Here is a 19,467-nt window from a genome sequence, read left to right on the forward strand (position 1 = left end):
GTTTGGTTCAGGTCTTGATTTCACAGTTCATGGGTTTGAGCCCTGCGTCAGGCTCTGTGCTGATAGCTCAGAGCCTGGAGCCTGTTTGTGATTCTGTGTCTCCCTCTCTTTCTGCACTTCCCCTGCTTGCGCTCTGTGTCTCTCTCAAAAATAAACATTTAAGAAAATTAAAAAAAAAACAAAACTTGATATAAGTGTTTGAGAGCTAGTTTTATTTAAAAAAAATTTTTAAGTTTGTTTGTTATTTTGAGAGAGGGAGAGAGACAGTATGAGCAGGGGAGGGGCAGAGAGAGAGGGAGAGAGAGAGAATCGCAGCAAGCTCTGCATTGTCAGCGCGAGACCAGAGCTGGGGTTCGAATTCACGAACTGTGAGATCATGATCTGAGCCGAAGTCGGACACTTAATCAACTGAGCCACCCAGGCTCCCTGAGAACTAGCTTTAAGAGATCAGCTGCTATGTTTTAGGTATGTTTCAGATGCTTACAGAACTTCTGGGTAGAATGAACTGGAATTTTCTTTTTTTTTTTTTTAATGTTTATTTATTTTTGAGAGAGGAAGAGACAGAGCATGAGCAGGGGAGGGGCAGAGAGAGAGGAAGACAGAATCCAAAGCAGGCTCCAGCTGTCAGCACAGGAGCGGGGCTGGAACTCACGAACCGTGAGATCATGACCTGAACTGAAGTAGAAGGCTTAACCAACTGAGCCACCCAGGCGCCCCTGAACTGGAATTATTAAATGCTGATCCTTGTTTTTACTTAAAATTTTAATGTTTTGTTCATCATGGGATGTTTTTGCATTAAGTTGTTGAAGATAATGCGTTATTCTTTATCTTAGAGTTTTTTGATGCCAACTTAAGTTTTGCTTCACTTATCTCACCCTTGTCCTGGCCCTGAGTGGTTTTAAAGTCCCATGAGTGACTAGACTCAGAGAAATAGGAGCACATGGACAGAAGGAGAAGGCTGAGATAGCAACTCTAGGAGTAATCTTCCAGTTAGAAGTGGGAAGAGGGAAAGGATTCAGTGCAAAGGGAGAAGGGGCCATTCAAGGCGCAGGCTGGGAGTAGAACCAAGAAAGGGAGTTTAGACAAGTTGTGGGGTAAGGATGGAATTTTGAGAATGGAGCAGCTTGGTCATTAATGGTAACACTTCAGAAAGATTGAGAAGGAAAGGATACAGATTGAAAAGAGGTAGTGACCATTTTGGTGACAAAGAATGTCATCCATTGATTTGGAGAGAGCAAGAGTTCCTGAAATGTGTTCCTATTTTAATCTGGAAGCTAAGGCAGAGATGAGTGAATTAGCGAGCACTGAAGCATAGGTCTTTGGAGTATTGAAGGAAGGGATCAGTGTCCTGTAAATAGACAAAAGCAAGGGTTCCTAGTGGTGGGTTACTATTAAAATGAATCTACATTCTATTAAGTTCATATGTTCTAGCAGTGTTGTAGAGATTTTACATTGTTTTTGAAATTCATATGCCTTCCATAATTTATTTATTATTTTATTTTATTTTATTTTTTGAATTTACATCCAAATTAGTTAACATATAGTACAACAATGATTTCAGGAGTAGCTTCCTTAGTGCCCCTTACCCATTTAGCCCTTCCCCCCTCCCACACCCCTTCCAGTAACCCTCTGTTTGTTCTCCATATTTATGAGTCTCTTATGTTTTGTCCCCCTCCCTGTTTTTATATTATTTTTGTTTCCCTTATGTTCATCTGTTTTGTCACTTCATGTCCTCATATGAGTGAAGTCATATGATATTTGTCTTTCTTTGACTGATTTCGCTTAGCATAATACCCTCCAGTTCCATCCATGTATTTGCAAATGGCAAGATTTCAATCTTTCTGATTGCCGAGTAATACTCCAGTGTATGTGTGTGTACACACACACACACACACACACACACACACACCATATCTTCTTTATCCATTCATCCATCCATGGACATTTGAGCTTTTTCCATACTTTGGCTATTGTTGATAGTGCTGCTATAAACATTAGGGTGCATGTGTCCCTTCAAAACAGCACACCTGTATCCCTTGGATAAATGCCTAGTAGTGCAATTGCTGGGTTGTAGGTTAGTTCTAGTTCTGTCTAGTTTTTTGAGGAACCTCCATCCTGTTTTCCAGAGTGGCTGCACCAGCTTGCATTTGCATGCCTTCCATGATTTATATCTATGATATAGACCAAAGTGTGGTCTAAATCATTTTTTATTTTTTACTTGCATAAACAACTGGAAGTCTTATAACATTAATAAGCCTATATCATGTAGCTGTCTTATAGTACATGCTTTTGTGTCATACATGTGAATTTTATGACTGACTTGAACATAATGTTAATATCCTACACATCTGTATTGTTGCACACGTATTGCTGTCCTCAACATTGTTATTCCAATAGCTTCTGATATTAATCACCTTCCTTTAAAATTTTTGTTTGTCTTTGGGACTATGTATTTTTTGTTGCTTTGCATATGGGTACTACACAGTGTTCACTTTTATACTTCCTAGCTTTTGGTCTCACGACTGTGGGCTTTCATAAGGTGCCACAGCCTTAGCCCCCTGCTCTTCTTCACGTATGCTTCTTTACCTTTGCAGATCTTATTTTTCACTTCTTGTGTGTCTGTTTGGCTTCACCTTAAGGATGGTGACTCCCAAATGTGTGTCTGTATCCCCATCTTTTGTTATGTTACCTTCCCAGCCTTACCCCTGTAGAATTCTCCTAATTCTCCATGGGCTAGATGAAATGTCACTTACCCTAAAGAGGTCTTTTTAAGTCCCCTAGACAGTCTCTGACTGTTGCCTTCTTTCGGCAGACATTTATTTGCTGAGTGTCTGTTCTGTGCCAGGCACTGTGCTAGCCCCTGGTGAGCAAACACAGTTAAGATCTCTACCCACATGGTGCTTATATCACCTCTTTTGGTTTTTTGTTTTTTTGTTTAAGTACGCTCCACACCCAGTGTAGGGCTTGAACTCATGACCGTGAGATCAAGAGTTTGATGCTCTATAGACTGAGCCACCCAGGCGTCCCTATGTGACCTTTTTTGAATGTCCTTCCTTCACGTGTCTTAATCACTTTTTCAGTACCCCTGCCCAAATATTCTGTCATCAGGTGTCTACAACTTAAGCTTATGTTTTCCTTCAAACCAGTTCTCTGCTAGAAATTCCACACTTTAAACAAAAGTTATTATTTTCTTTTAGCTAGGATTAATGCCATGGAATTTTCTCTGTTCACCTCTCATTAAGTCATGCTTTTCATTCTCTCAGTTCTTTTGTAATGAACTCCTTCCATTGTTTCATCAAATTACGAATGGACTATTGCAGTATTCTGCTGCCTGACCTTCTCTATACCGTTGCCAGGTTAGTTTTCCTAAAGTTATAAATTTCCACCTTCCCACATGGATTAGAAATTGTTGGTTACCCACTTGGTAGGCAACATGAAATGAAAACTAGGTCTGTCCCCTTTTCTCAAATCCTTTGCACCAGCAACATTTGTCTGTCTTTTGAGTATTCAGTGTTTTTTTCTTAAACATTTTCCCAAACTAAATATCCTCTCCATCGTCTTTAACTTTCTAAGGTTGAAGCTCAGTTTTCTACCTTCCGAAAGCTCAGCTCAAGTCTTGCTTATTTTACAAAGCTTTCCCTACCAAAGGAGAATTTTTTTTTAACCTTTGAACTGCTATTACACATGGACTAGCAACGTAATGTGTATACAGCATATTCACCAGATTGTGTTATTTTATATATTTTTAACTATATTCTCTTTCCCAGTTAATCTTTGAAGTACTTTAAAGTCAGATCTGACTGAGAGTACAGAGTAGGAACACTTGGTAAAGATCGAAAAGGCAATGACCAGTAAAAAAGCTGCCCCTCTGAAAATAGCTAAATAGTTGTCACTTGTTTTTAGTTAGAACTCTCTTCATTAGTTTCATGTTAAATTTATGCCACATAGTTACTTCATCTTTTTCAATGACATAATAGTCGTTAAAAGTTTTAGCTTTTTTTGTGCATGGTTGAAGGATCAAAAACAGTTTTAGGTAGAGTATTTCCATGCTTTGCTGGAATTTACTAAATTTTGATTTTGCTACTTTTGTGTATTCTCTCTATTTTCTACATAATTCTCTTTTTAAAAAAAATTTTTAATGTTTATTTTTGAGAGAGAGAGAGAGAGAGAGAGAGAGAGAGCGAGCATGAGCGGGGGAGGGGCAGAGAGAGAGAGGGGACACACAGAATCCAAAGCAGGCTCCAGGCTCTGAACTGTCAGCACAGAGCCCAACGCGGGGCTTGACTCAAGAACCTTGAGATCATGACCTGAATCGAAGTCAGATGCTCAACCGACTGAGCCACCCAGGCGTCCCTACATAATTCTTAATAGTTCCTCTTACCATTAAAACAACGAATCGGGGCGCCTGGGTGGCTCAGTCGGTTGAGCGTCCGATTTCGGCTCAGGTCATGATCTTACAGCTCATAAGTTTGAGCCCCAGTCAGGCTCTTTGCTGACAGCTCATGCTGTCTCTCTCTGTCTCTCAAAAATAAATAAACATTAAAAAAATAAAAAATAAATAAAACAACGAATCAAATAGAAGTAATAATATTGAATGCACGTAGTGGGTCTGCAAGGAAAGTGCATCAGACTGGGAGTCCACAAGATAAGGGCTCTGGGCCACTGCCACAGTTACAGATTCTTGAACAAGTCTCTTAAGGACTCTGGGTCCCAGTTTGTTAATCTGTAAATGAAAATTTCAAGTAAAAGATAGCTTAAAATTTCCTTCTAGGTGTAAATTTTTTTCATACTCATATTGGCTCCAAGTAGTCACCTCTATCCTTTTTTTTTTTTTTTTTTTATGTTAGCCTGACTCCAGACTCTTATGTTAACAGAGTTTTGTTTTGTTTTTCTTTTAGACTCCGGTTGAGGCATAGTCAGCAATGCTTCATGTGGAGTTTGTTCAGTTCTGGGTGCAGTGATGTTTTCACAGCAAATATCCATTAATTGTTGAAGAGGATAAATTAACCTAGTTGGGATTTACTTGCTTTTTTTCTTTTTAAGGTATTTTCAAAAGAAATAATTCCAGATTAATGGATGAAATTTTAAAACAACAGCAGGAACTTCTCGGTTTAGATTGTTCCAAATATTCACCAGAGTTTGCGAATAGTAATGACAAAGACGATCAAGGTAAGTGTGAGTAGCAAATTGAGTATCTAACTTACACAGATGTATTTTGTGTTTCAAGGCAGGTCCTGTCACTCATTCATTCATTTTGCGCTGTTAGTCTTTATTGTCACGCTTCTTTTATCATCAGATTTAGACTTTTCTTTCTTCATCTTCTTCAAAGAATTTTCAGAAAAAGATAAAATCGTGACTTTCATAGATATTAAAAAATACACACATGTTAAAGATTTTATTTAACTAATGAATAACCAGGAACCAGGCAGATTTTGTAACCAGTTCAAAGAGAGTCCAAAGAATGGACACACTTACAGGTAAGTAATATTGCAATGAATATGTAAATGGAGGCAAAACTGGTTTTTCTGTTGGGTTAGAGGGAAGATAATTGAACCTCTACCAGACAAGAAAGAATTTGCATTCTTGTCTATAGATAAGAATTTGGCATTCCTGTCAGGTACCTAGAATCCTGTCAATTATAAAATAGCTCCCACAGAATCAGATTCTGATAAGGTAGACAGTACCTGTTTCATTGAAACACATTTTTTCCCCTATATTCTTCATTTTTATCTTTTGTGTTACTGCTAACTGTACTATGATTGTAGATGGCATTTTAGGTGAGTGAAAATTGTAAACTAGCGTATGATTCCTATTTTCTAGAGGATTTATTCAGAGATACAAGGTCTTTGAGTACTTTGAGAGGAAGGTACTATATAAATATACACACAAATGTGATGTGTGGGTCCTTTCAGAGGGGAGCAGATAAATATGTTTTGATATTCAGTTTGAAGGACTTAAATGATCCATGTTTACTATAAGAACTATACTTTTATTTTAGTCTGAACTTAATATTTCTTGAAACAGATTTTGAAATATGTCTGGAACAGGATTTTTTTTTTTTTTTTTAATTTGTTTGTTTTTTTTTTTTTCAGTTTTAAATTGCCAATCGGCAGTGAAGGTGCTCTCCCCAGAAGATGGAAAAGCAGATATTGTGAGAGCTGCTCAGGACTTTTGCCAGTTAGTAGCCCAGCAGCAAAAGAGATCCACAGATTTGGATGTAGATATGTTTGGCAGTTTACTTAGTAAGTCATATATAGACAAATATATATGTTTTCAGTTGTGTCCTACAACTGTACGTGGTTTACGAGGGTACACTATGAAGGAGAGCATCTGGGTTCCTTTTGCACCATGAAGCCTGATTTTGTTGTTGTTGTTACACTTGTAATGTTTCTGAAATTTTGAAGCCCCACATGTTGAAAATGATTTTGAGATAATGAGATTTGTAGTCAGCTCTGTAGTCAGCTCACTTGCAAGAGAACTTACTGGTAAAGGAGAGGATATAAGAGGATTTTGTGGGGGGCTGAAGAATGTTCTTGAATATCGGACTTCTGCTTGTCAGCCTTCCTGTGGGATGTTTTCCTACACCGTGAGTTTTCCAATTCTCCAGACACCACATGGGCGTCCAGCAGTTCAATTCACTTCTGACACTAACCACCCAGAGATAGTGTTTGACTCTGTAGGTTGAAGGGCTCAGTCACACAAAACGGCCCCCACTTCAGATGCCAGTTGCAGTTTTCAGGCCGCCTGTACAGGCCACCTGATCAACTACCTATAACTAGGAGGTCCCTATGACTCTCTCCTAAGGTTTGCTAATTTGCTAGAATGACTCCCAGAACTCAGGAAGGAACTTGACTAAACTTTATGTTTACCAGTTGATTATAAAGGACACAACTCAGGAACCGTCCAGCGTAAGAGGCATACGGGGCCAGGTATCGCCAGGGGATGCAGTCATCTTCCGTGACCTCTCTGGGCTCATCACCCTCTCAGCACCTCAGTGCATTCACCAACCTGGAAGCTTTAGGAACCCTGTCATTTAGGGGATTTTGTGGAAGTTCCTTTATGTTAGCATGATTGATGAAATCATTGACTATTAGGGATTGAACTCAGTCTCCAGCTCTTCTCCCCTACCTGCAGGTTGAAAGGTAGGGCCGGAAGTTGCAGCCCTCTAATCACATGACTGGTTTCCCCAGCAACTAGCTCCCATCCTAAAGCTATCCAGAGGCCTGCCCAGAGTCACCATTAACAGAAACTCAGCTGTGGTGGAAGGGGGCTTATTATGAATAACACAAGATACTCCTCTCACTCCTATCATTCAGGAAATTCCAAGGATTTTAGGAGCTCTGTGCTTGGAACCTGGACAGAGACCAAACACGTATTTTTTTTATTATAATATCGCACTCCTCTTACTGTTTCTTTTTAGTTTGAACTATCTGTTAAGTTTGAATTTAACAGCTATTTAGGAGGCAGTCCCAAGAATATAATCTTATTAGCATTCATCACTTTATTTTTAGTGTTCTTTCTGTTATGTGATATGAAGTATACTCACTGTATTTGTCATGTTATACCAAATATAACATTACAGGGTTTTTTTCATTCAACTATTTATAAAAGCCTTTAATTTTTCATTCTCTGTAGAGCCTCCTAGGAACCTTTTGCTTCAACTTTATGGTCCTTCTGCTTACTGGCATTATCCTTGATCCTTTTGTTTTTTGTTTTTTGGGTTATTTTCTTTTGTTTGGGAGTGGGCAGAAGGGTAGGAGAGATGGGGTGAGGGGAGGCTCGTAAGTAGGCTGCTTGCCCAGCACAACCCCTGATGCGGGGTTCGATCTCAGGACTCGTACGTCATGACCTGAACCAAAATCAAGAGTCAGATGCTTAACCAACTGAGCCACCCAGGCACCCCATCCTTGATCTTTTGAAGAAAGGCAGTGCTTCTAACAAGTTCATGTCCATTAATAGCTTCTATAGCTATGCAATTTCAGACATACATTTTTTGTTCATTCAAATAGGGTCTCCATTTACCTTATTTATTAATCATGCATTTTTTTTTTGTCTAACTCAGTCATTTACTTGACTCTCCATTCTTGTTTCTTCCACATTGACACATGTTCATCATACAGCACATTTGCTCTCTGGCCTCCGGTCTCACCAGCTCCTGTCTTTCACTGACTACTCATTTCTTCCCCTACTCTGGTATTCTCTCTCATTGCCTGGCTGTATTTAGGCTGAATGAATAGACTTAAAGTAGACCATTGTAGGGACTCATTGTAGGTTACTGGATGTTGACTGTTTCCCGGATTCTGTAAGGCCCCAACCATAGAGTAGTAATTTATGAGGGTGTCCTAAAAGTGATAGAGGGACCAAAGGTGGTCCTTCAGGGAGCCTATGGAGAAGTGCCAAAGTTTTGAGACCAGGTGTTGCCTTCAGGGGTGGCAAACTCACGATAAGTGAAAAAGTACACAGTCCATAAGTTAACTTACTAATCTGACAGAAGCAGACCGCCTGAATACTGTTACCCTCAAAAGTTCGCTTATGATTGCGAACTTCACCATTCCTACTTGCATACAAGGCAACTACATATCTGCTTTTTTTCTTTTACTATACTTTTATCTTTTCTAGAAATGTTATATAAATGAAATCATATAAAATAATCTTTAATGTCTTGTTTTCTTTCCTCAGCATATTATTGAGGTTCATCCATGTTGCATGTATTAGTAGTTCATTGCTTTCTGTTGGTGAATAGTATTCAGTTCTGTGGATGTACATTTCGTTTATCCATTCACCAGTTGATGTGCATTAGGTTTGTTTGAATAATGCTGCTGTGACTATTCACATATGAGTCTTTGTGCAGACATATTTTCCTTTCTTTGGTAGATGACTAATAATGGAATTGCTAGGTTGTGTTGGTTGAGTGAATGTTTAACTTTTAAGAAACTGCCAAACTTTTCCAAAGAGGCTATAGTATTGTTATATTCTACCAGTAATGTAGAGGAGTCTAGATTCTTCACGTCCTTGCCAAGACACGGTATTGTCAGTTTTTTGTTTTTGTTTCTTAATTTTAGCCATTCTAGTGGGGATGTAATAGTATCTTATTGTGGTTTTAATTAACATCTTCCTAATGACTAATGTCATTGAGCTTTTTTCATGTGCTAATTTGTCATCTGTATCTTCTTTGGTGAAATATCTGTTCAAGACATTCTGCCTACTTTTAATGGGTTGTTTGTCTTAGTTTTAAGAGGTCTTTATATATTTGGGGTACAGATCTTTTTTTCAGTAGTAAGATATGACTTAGGAATATTTTCTCACAATCCATGGCTTACTTTTTTTTTCCTTAAAGTATTTCATCTTTGGGTGACTGGGTGGCTCAGTTGGTTAAGTGTCTGACTCCAGATTTCAGCTCACATCATGATCTCACAGTTCAAGATTGAGCCCTGCCTTGATCTCTGCACTGAACAATGCAAAGCCTGCTTGGGACTTTCTCTCTCTCCTCTCTCTCCCTGCCTCTCCCTCTCTTCCCCGCAAAATAAATAAATAAAAACTTAAAAAGTATTTAATCTTTATGAAATCCAGTTTATCATTTTTTTCTTTTGTGGATCATGCATTTGGTGTCATATCCAAGAAATCTTTGCCTAACCCAAAGTCACCATTATTTCCTTCTAGAATTTTTATCACTTAACCTGTTCCATTTAAATCTGTAAGCTATGTTGACTTACTTTTTGTGAATGGTGTGAGGCAGACAAACTGAGTTGTTCTTCTGCCACCATTTTTTTCTCCCTTGAATTACTGTGACTCCTGTGTTGAAATCCAATTTACTATAAATCTTTGAATTTATTTCTGGACTTCTTACTCTCTGCCATTGGTCTGTACTGCCTGTCCCTTCAAATGCCCCAAGGTCTTGATTACCGTAGTGCCTACTAATGATAAACTTTGAAATCATGTCCTTAAAGTCCTTCAACTTTGATTTTCTTTTTTGAAGTGAAACAACTTTGGCTAGTCAGGAACATTTCATTTTCATGTAAATTTTAGAATCAGCTTCACCAACCCCAAAGCACCTGGTTTTGGTAGGGACTGAATTGCATCTGTAGCTCAGTTTGGGGAGATTGACCATCTTAACAATATTGAGTCTTCTAATCCATGAACGTAGCATGTCTCCATATTTGGGTCCTAATTTTTCTTTTAACAGTGTTTTATAATTTCAGGATTTGGGATTTCTGCTTCTTTTGTTAAATTTATTCCCAAGTATTTTATGCTTTTGGATGCTGTTATTAATGAGATTGTTTGCTTAGTTTTGCTTTTAGATTGTTGATAATATATGGAAATATAGTTTTGGGTTTTTTTTAATATTGATTTTGTATTTTGCCACCTTGCTAAAATTCACTTACTAGTTCTGATAGTTCATTTGCAGAGTCTTAAGATTTTTTTTTTTAATGTTTATTTATTGTGAAAGAAACTGGGGGAGGGGCAGAGAGAGGGAGAGAGAGTCCCAAGCAGGCTCCGCGCTGTCAGATGTCACAAACCATGAGATCATGACCTGAGCTGAAACCAAGAGTTGGACACTCAACTGACTGAGCCACCCAGGTGCCCCTTAAGATTTTTTTTTTTTTTAATGTTCATTTATTTTTGAGAGACAGAGACAGAGTGTGAGCGGTTGAGGGGCAGAGAGAGAGGGAGACACAGAATCTGAAGCAGGCTCCAGGCTCCAGGCTGTCAGCACAGAGTCCAACGCGGGGCTTGAATTCACAAACTGTGTGAGATCATGACCTGAGCGAAGTCAGACACTTAACCAGCTGAGCCACCCAGGCACCCTGCCCCTTAAGATTTTTTAAATACACAATTGCGTTGCCTATATATAAAGATGACACCCGTTGCCTCTTCTCAAATTTTCTATTTTTAATTTTATGTTTTAGTCTCACTTCTTGTGTCTGTCTAGTTTTATGTGTCAGACTGTCATTTGCACACTGGTTGTGCTCTAACAGCTTGAGTTTGGAAGGCTCCCCTGATCTGTATGATGTTGGCTGCTGGGTTCAGAGTTCCCACCAGTTCTCAAGTCTTCTTGGTTACTTTTCCTTGGTTACTTTCCTCCTTTGCATGTATGCAGTTTCCTCATCAGCTATGGGTATGTGGAGGGCTTAGCTGAGCCCTTATTTTCAGGATCTGCCTGGTAAATTTCTGACCATTAGACTGCTTGCCCTAACTGGGACCACAACATCAAGCCAACAAGCTGTGTGTTTTCCTCATTTATTTCCTTTTGAGTTTGCCGCTTGGTGCTTTTAACTGGCAAAACCCTGGGCTTTCATCGTTGCCCCCTCCTGCCCACAATCTCCAGTTCCAAATTGAGTTCGTATCTTTTGGCCACAGGCAACAAATCTACCAATTTTGCCATCAGCCCCATGCTGGTAAACGTATAATTTTTTCCATTTGATTGGGGGTAGAGGCATGGGAGTTAGGACCATTCCCAGGCAGGAAAGACAAAGACCCTTACCGTTCTTACCTGAAGCCCTAGTTGGTGTTTCATTTTTTTGTTATTAAAAGAATAATTGTCTGCTTCTGGCCAGTATCCGGTGCCCTTAAATGTTTGGTTTTGTCAGTTTAATACATATTTTTGGGGGGAGGATTCATCACCTTCTTCACACTACTCTTAGCCAGAAATTCCTTCTTGCCATTTTTTATTTAATTTTTTTTTTTAACTAAAGATAATTTGCTCTTTAGCAGTTAGAGGAATATATATTCTTCTTAGTCCACGCACTTTTACCAATATGGACTTTAAAGAGACTTTTTTATGGAAATAATTCTTAATTACTGCTGGATGAGCCTGTCTAATCTAGTCTCCTTATTTAACAAGTGAAATGACTAAGCCCTGGAGAGGTTGTGCGACCGAAAGTTAATGGCAGAATTGAGGTTATTAGAAACTGTTGCAGCCTGGGTTTCTTGGATAATAGCATCTTTTCTGTTCTACCAGTGACTCTGTTAATATTTATTTTACTTTATTTTTTAAGCAGTTGAACTATCCTCATCCCCTTTTTTTCTCAAACCAGGTCTTGTATGGAAACCAGTTTGTGAGACTGAATGAATGGCCATGCCTTTGTTGAGGCAGGTGTCTGGTCTTTTCCCTCCCTAGGCTGGAGCTCTGGAGAAAACATTTATACTAGATAGCTAGGAGTTGGGTTTTTTTGTTCTCAGCTATAAAATAAGGGGTATTGGGGAAGGAAGGGTTGTAGTTATTTTTATGGTTCCTTTTCATCTCTGAAGTTCTGTGATTCTATGGCCAGAATAAGCATTTGTGCCCCTAAAACAGTATGGTTCTCAGGGTGCCAGGAGAACTTTGGAGTCTTGAAAGATGGATGGGATTTGGGGGCTGTCTGGTTTAGGATGGGAGTGGGGTACCTTCTTATCAGGTAATCCATTCAGTCAAATGGTCTTTAGAGAAAGCGTTCACATTTGGAAATAACATAGATACTAAAGTATATGTTGGGCAGGGGGGTGGTGGTATGGAAACATACGAGTGAAGTTTGTGAAGAAAACAGATAAAGCATAAAAAGCCAATTTGATGAACAGATTTTGCCCTTGGTCATTTTATTTGTGAGCAATGCATGTTAAATTCCTGTGTATTTCTTTCTTTATAAGGTTCAAATGGTTTCCCCGATCCTGATTTAGTACTGAAGTTTGGTCCTGTGGACAGCACATTAGGCTTTCTTCCCTGGCACATCAGATTGACTGAGATTGTGTAAGTAATTAAAAGTGTACTGACTTTGGTTGAATTCAGCAAGTGTTTCTTGAGCCTAGCACTGTACTAGGTATGGTGAGAATTCCCAAAGACTTATAATACTGGTTCTTTGCCTCAGGTATTTCACAGTATCAGTGGTAAGCTAAAGACTCAGACACAAGAGAGAGTGCTTGTGCAAATATCTGGCATTAATACAAATTGTCATAGGAGACGAGTGAGAGAGATATGTCTGTGGGTCAGGGTTGCTGATTTTATTGTGTTGTATTGTGTTTTTTTTGTTTTTTTTTTAATGTTTATTTTTAAGAGATGGAGAGACAGTGTGAGTGGGAAAGGGGCAGAGAGAGAATGAGAGAGAGATACAGAATCTGAAGCAGGCTCCAGGCTCTGAACTGTCAGCACAGAGCCCCATGTGGGGCTTGAACCCATCAGCTGTGAGATCATGACCTGAGCCGAAGTCGGATGCTTCACCAACTGAGCCACCCAGGTGCCCCCATAGTTGCTGATTTTAAAGGAAAGGTCTGACATACTCCAGGGCATGTAAAATGGATAGAATTTTTGTAATTATAGAAAGGGTGAGAAGTATAGGGGATGATGGACAAGGAAAAAAGAAAAGCTGGGAAGTGAGGAGTGAACATCTCATTTTAGAGAAATCGTGAGGGAACCGGCCCTACCAGAGCACAGAGATTTGGCATTATGACATTAGATGGTAGTACACTTGACCCTGGAACAATGTGGGCATTAGGGGTGTGGACCCCCTGTGCAGTCCAAAATCTGTATATAACTTTTGACTCCTCAAAAACTTAATAGCCTACTTTTGACCGGAAGCCTAACTTAATACATATTTTATGTGTTATATGTATTATATTCTGTATTCTTACAATAAAGTAAGCTAGAGAAAAGAATGTTATTAAGAAAATTATAGGGAACAGAAAATACATTTATAGTACTGTACTGTATCAAAAAAACCAAAGCTGCATACAGATGGACTCATGCAGTTCAGACCCATGTTGTTGAAGGGTCAGCTCTGTAAGATGAAAACAAATAATTTGGGTGTATTGATGCTGGGAAGGTTTTAAGTACCAGCACTAAGAATATGCATAACGGTTTAGACAGGAAGTAGGAAACCACTGAGCCTGTAGATAGTGTGGAAATGGTGATTTTAGAAGATTTGTTTGGCACCTGTGTACTAGAGTAGATTGGATTTGGGAAAGAACCTGGTAAAGAGACAAGTGAAGAACCCTTGGCTATGATTTAGGGCATAATACAGCGCGGAGAATGAAATTGCTTATCTAGAGCAGAGTTGGGTAAACTTTTTATATAAAGGTAAGATGGTAAGTATTTTTGGCGAATGTGTGATCCATACAGTCTCTTTGCAGCTACCCCTCAGCACTGGCAGTATAGCTGAGCAGCCACAGACAGCGCAGAACAAATGTGTGTGACTGTGTCGTAATAAAACGTCATTAAAAAAAAAAAACAGGTGGCAGGCTCATGGGCTGTATTTGCTGACCCCTGATTTTAAAGAGACTTAGTAGCCTTAAAATATATTTAAATTCTGAGTCTTAGGAGGAACATTCTATAAATTCTGTCTCTAATGAGAATTATTTATCAAGCATAATTACAACTGTGCTAAAAGTCCAAGAAGAAATGAAATGACTCCTAAGCTGTTAAGCCTAATTATGACGTTACTGAGAGAAACTACAAAGTCAAGGGAGCATTGATTTTGAAAAAAAAAAAAAGGTTGATTTCAAGGATAAGATGATTTCAAAGCCATAGTCTGTTTCGTGGAAACACTTACAAGGGCAGATGAAGATGCAGAATTGGTCCATGGATGAGAAGTCAAGGGGCTAAAAAATGTATATTTAGAGTTTGACAGTACTTAGAAGTAGTAGTAGTTGAGTCTGTGAGAATAGAGGAACTTTCTCAAGTGTATATAGAAGAGCACAGTATCAAGGGATCTTTTGGCCTTTTAATAAATGCTCCAAGTTCAGGGGCAAGACAGGGTAAAGGTGTCAAATAAAAAGGCAGAAAAGAACCCGTAGCATTGTAGAGTCAGAAAGGGCTGTAGATCATATGGTCCTGCCTCCTCATTTTGTAGGCGTGAGGAAAATGGGGAGGAGACGTAGCTCTTACTATTGCTTGTAGTAAAGTGGAATTAGAACCCACATCTCCAAACTCTGGCTTTCCTATGATGGGTGTATGTTTCTCTTGTTTCTTTTTCTCCAGGGGTTTTCTGAGTTAATTTCAGGTGCCTTGTGCATTGGGCTCCAAGGAAGGTAGCAGTGCTGCTTTGTGAGGTTGAGAGTAGTTTGAAGGGAAGAGTGTGTTTTAGAACAGATACATCTCAGTTTGAATCTTGGTGATGCTTTTCAGTAACATGACTTTGGATAGCTTTTAAACTTCTCTGTATTTGTAAAATGGGTATTTTAATAAGAAGTTGAGGATTTAAGTCAGATAACGGACATCAGATACCGAGCACATAATAAGCTTTCCTGTGGATCTTTGTACATATGTCTGTCATGGCCCTATCACGTTATATTAAGGTTTGCTTTGGATTTGTCTACTGCCCACCAGACCGTAAGCACCTGATGTCTTAACGTCTTAATCATAACATGGAGAAGTAGAAGGGTGGAGCCCTAACAGAACAGACAGGAATGGCAAGACCACTTTGGGGGCAGTGAGGAGGTAGTGGCGCTAAGTGCTTCTTGAGTGATAGGAGACGAAGCTATTGATGAAGAGGATAAAATGGGAAAGACTTAGTCAAGTGGGTTGTTTGAGGAGGACATCTGAATGAAGCAAGCTTCAGCAAGAAGAGTGTCGTTGACTTGTTGTTTGAGGATATCTTGTGAGGGTATCGCTGCAGTGGAGTGAGTAAGATAAAAGGTTGATGGCAGGATTAATAAGAGAAGGAAATGGAGGAAAAGGAGACTTGTTTCAGAATTTTTGGCAGTTGAAGGAAAAAGCTTATAAGTCAATTATATTTCAGTAAAGCTAGGGAGGGGAAAAGGAAGGACAAAGAAAGCCTAGCTATGAGAACCAGCACATGGTCAGACAGGAGTCTGTTTGTGGTAAGTTTGTTCAGTCTTTTTTTTGTGATGTATGTGCCTGGAGCTCCCAGTGCGACTTGTACTCTGACCAGGTGTTTGGCTCTGATACAGTTTGGAATTCCCAAAGCCTCACAAGAAAGCTGTGTACGTTAGAGAATTGTTTATGTCGATTATTGAAAATTATTCTAAGTATTTAAAACACCTAACAGGGAACCTTCTGGCTGTACATTTCATTCTGCCCTTAAAGTGTCTTCACATCGCACTGTGGTTGCCGCCTTGAGCGAATGGAAATGGTAGAGATGAACGTTCATTTGTTGGTTGCTCACCGCGTGGCTTCGACATGCAGTCGCGTGAGGGTGCTGTGCTGCTCTGCCAGTGCTAAGCCTGGCTTTCATAGACTGCTTCACGCAGTGTGGGCTTCGCTCTGGCAGAGAGGACTTCCTAACGTGAACGTGAATGAGATCCTTACAAATAGGTCTCCAGTTCTGCATTGATTTAGACTTCGGCTGATACAGGTTCTGAATCTCTGTCTTGCTACAAGTTGCTTTTCTCTCCTTAGGGAAAGAAGGAGAGATTATTTTGTACTTGCGCTGTTTCCCAGTGAGTTTAGCTGTCATTTAGTAGAAATGGTTTGACATACTCTGTGTTTATCATTTACTTTCTTCTGTCCTTAACGTCTTTTGGGGTATTTTCCTTCTGGTTCCCCCCTCCACATTACAGTGTATCATCTAATTGCTTTTTTTCCCCCTGTGCTTTCTTTTCAGCTCTTTGCCTTCCCACCTAAACATCAGTTATGAGGACTTTTTCTCTGCCCTTCGTCAATATGCAGCCTGTGAACAGCGTCTGGGAAAGTAGTGATCCCTGGTTGTGTAATTTGATTTCAGGCTTTTGGAGAAAAGGACCCAAGTGACTCTGATGTTTACAAAGCACCTATGAAACCCTGTACACACCTAGTTCATAATCCTCATAATTTATCAACAAACACAAAAAAGTGTCTTACTTGAGAGTAAGGGTATGTGTGAATATGTGTGTGTGTGTGTGTGTGTGTGTGTGTGTGCGTGTGTGTGTGTGTGTGTAAATAAATTTATAAATGGGGGAAGTATTGGAGAAGGAAATACATAGATCTGCAACTTTGAGCAAATAGCAGCAGTGTTTTAGGAGCTGAAATTTCAGATTTAAAGACTTCAGCCTCAACTACTTCCCTATTTTTGTGGGGAGAGGAGGGGGTAACTAGAGCTATTTGGTTGTTTTGAGCGGAGGGGAATCGTTTTTGTTCAGTCTTTCCTAGTGACCAAACTTAATTTTTAAGAATAATGTATTGACTTATTAAATGGAACCGTTTTGAGTTTGAGGGATCTCCGGAAGGATGGAGTTCTGTGTTGGTCACATGTTAAAAGTTTGCTCACCTTTGGAGTAGAGGGAATACCTATTTTCAGATATCCGTCCATTTTCATCTCATTATAGTTAAACAATGTGACTTGTGAGTGTTGCTCTGATGTCTGTGTTCTGGGTTGTGAAAATTATTTGAAAAAGAACTCTTACTACATTGAAATGTAGAATTTAAAAAATTTAAATATCAGTCAAAAAAAGGTGAAAAAGTTATAATCTTAAAGGATTATAAGTTGGAAAATTTCCTAAAATAGGAAATAAAGTTTGATTCCCTTTTTTATTTGGTGGGCAGTATGTACCCAAAGTTGGTTTAAAAAAAAGATTCCCATTAACTTTCTATTTAAAAGAGCATTTGAGGAAAGTTCTCAAGGCAGCTTTTTTCCCCTAAAGTAGTAACCTATTACTCTTTGGAATAGCACATTTAGGTCTATGTTAGTTCCCAGGATTTTTACTCAGTAAATCCTGATGGTGGGGGACTTTGCCTAAAAGATCTTTAAGTAAGATTGAGGCCTGTGTAGGTAATAAAATATTACCAAAGTCTACAAAAGTAATTTAAGTTAACCTTACATGTTCTCTTTCATGACAGAGAACAGCACTGGTTCTGTTATTTTTTAAATGAATAAATGATTTTTTGATGTTTAGTATTTCTTCCCTCACTACTGATCCTTGGACAGAAACCATTCTTTATACTTGATGGACTGTTTTCAGAAAAATCTTAAGTGTACAATAGTTGTCTAAAATTGTACATTTAGAATGGAGTAGCTTAAATACTAGGTCTCAGAAGTCTAAAAAATAGCAAGGAAGACTGGGCTTGGAAAGCAAGGTCTAAAGTTGCTTGTCATATTCTAAAGCTCTGAGGAGGAATAAATGTTTGGACTTTGGACTATAAGACCCCATTTATGATTTTAAAAACTACACTTGAAATAAAATGATTAAACTAAATTTTGGTTCAGTGACATTACTTTGCACTTCATAGTCCTTTGTACATTGTAAGACTTTTTTTAAGTCTTAATTTATTGCTACAAGTTTTGTGTGAAACTATAGCATATCCCTGAACTTTACCAATTTCTGATTTCTGTTCCCCTGTACTGTGATCCATGTTCAGTTGAGGGTTTTTTGCCTTAGTTTGAGACTGAATTTATGTCTTTTATAAACATGGTATGTGTCTTTTATAAACATTCTGGAATATGTATGGCTTCAATGAATAAATTTAATGGGTCTGGTTGAAGTGAAGGGATTTAATTTTGGTAAAATGAAGTTAATCAAACATTGCCCACTGGGATGTAGCCAAAGTCTCTAGAAGTTTAATGGTTAAGCCTCTGTACTTTTATTTTCTCCTTCCATTTCATAGCAGTGTAGTATTACACATCAAAGTAAATCTGTAACCTGTGACTTGAGTCTGTTATAGTCCTAGAAAGAGACCCTTAACACAAGTTGCTGAGGATTCTGAATTCAGATATAAGCATTCCAGATCCTTCTCCTCATGAGTTTAACTGCTTGTATGGTCTCCACAACTTGAATGGCATTGGTCATTCTGGAATTCCTGCCAAAATCATCACAAGTTCCACATCATCAGGGCTCCCTGGGTACTCCCAAGAAGAACTGATATTCTTAAAGTTTAAACAAACTGTTACCTTTAGGTGTACTCAAGGTATTTGTCTTTAAATTGTTTCTTCTTGACACCCCTGACAATGGAAAAATTATCAAAGTAAACCTACTCTAAGGATGGCAGGTTGGAGCATAGCAAAAAGTCTGCGTGTTTGAATCCATTCCCAATTCTGGTTGTATTTTGTTTCTTACAACTGATTACTGTTACAATAGAGTTTGAAAGCTGCTTTTGACGTGAATAAAAGAAATCCTGGTATGTTGGGACTAAAGCTTAAGAATACTTGTCTCTGAGAGGAAGGTGTTCTAATGTTAAGGAAACAGTGCCAAATACACTGTGCGTATCTACAGTTTAATCTTTGAATGTATGTTATTTGATTAGCTCCCTCCTGTGTGATGGCACCATGCATAGAGTCAAATCTTTGTGATGTTTTGTATGGCTATAGACTTTGGCAACATGTACATAATGTGTAAAGCAAGTTTTTATGATTGAGGAATCAAATTTATTGAATTTTATTATTGAAAGTTGAAACAACATGTATGTACAAAAACAATAAAAGAATATACTCTTTTCATGGACTATAGTATTATGTGAATGCTACATTTATTCTAAACATTTAGGGCCTGCAGAAATGTACTGAGAAACTCATGGCTAGATAGCAATACTGTTTTTTTTTCCCCAATGGTATGTTTTTGATTGAAATA

The 19,467-nt window shown here is 38.7% G+C and overlaps 1 protein-coding gene across 1 annotated transcript in view; it reads left to right on the forward strand.

The window, feature by feature from the left end:
• Nucleotides 1–18,099, forward strand: part of NUS1 (NUS1 dehydrodolichyl diphosphate synthase subunit) — a 30,394-nt gene extending 12,295 nt beyond the window's left edge. Inside the window, exons 2-5 of the mRNA XM_042939696.1 lie at nt 5,044–5,169; nt 6,093–6,242; nt 12,625–12,724; nt 16,533–18,099. Of these exons, the coding sequence (XP_042795630.1) occupies nt 5,044–5,169; nt 6,093–6,242; nt 12,625–12,724; nt 16,533–16,623 (467 nt within the window). The 3' untranslated portion in view covers nt 16,624–18,099. The remainder of the gene's footprint in view (nt 1–5,043; nt 5,170–6,092; nt 6,243–12,624; nt 12,725–16,532) is intronic.
• The last annotated feature ends 1,368 nt before the right edge of the window (nt 18,100–19,467 follow it).

This window comes from Panthera leo, chromosome B2 (genome assembly GCF_018350215.1).
Source record: "Panthera leo isolate Ple1 chromosome B2, P.leo_Ple1_pat1.1, whole genome shotgun sequence".
Taxonomy (NCBI): domain Eukaryota; kingdom Metazoa; phylum Chordata; class Mammalia; order Carnivora; family Felidae; genus Panthera; species Panthera leo.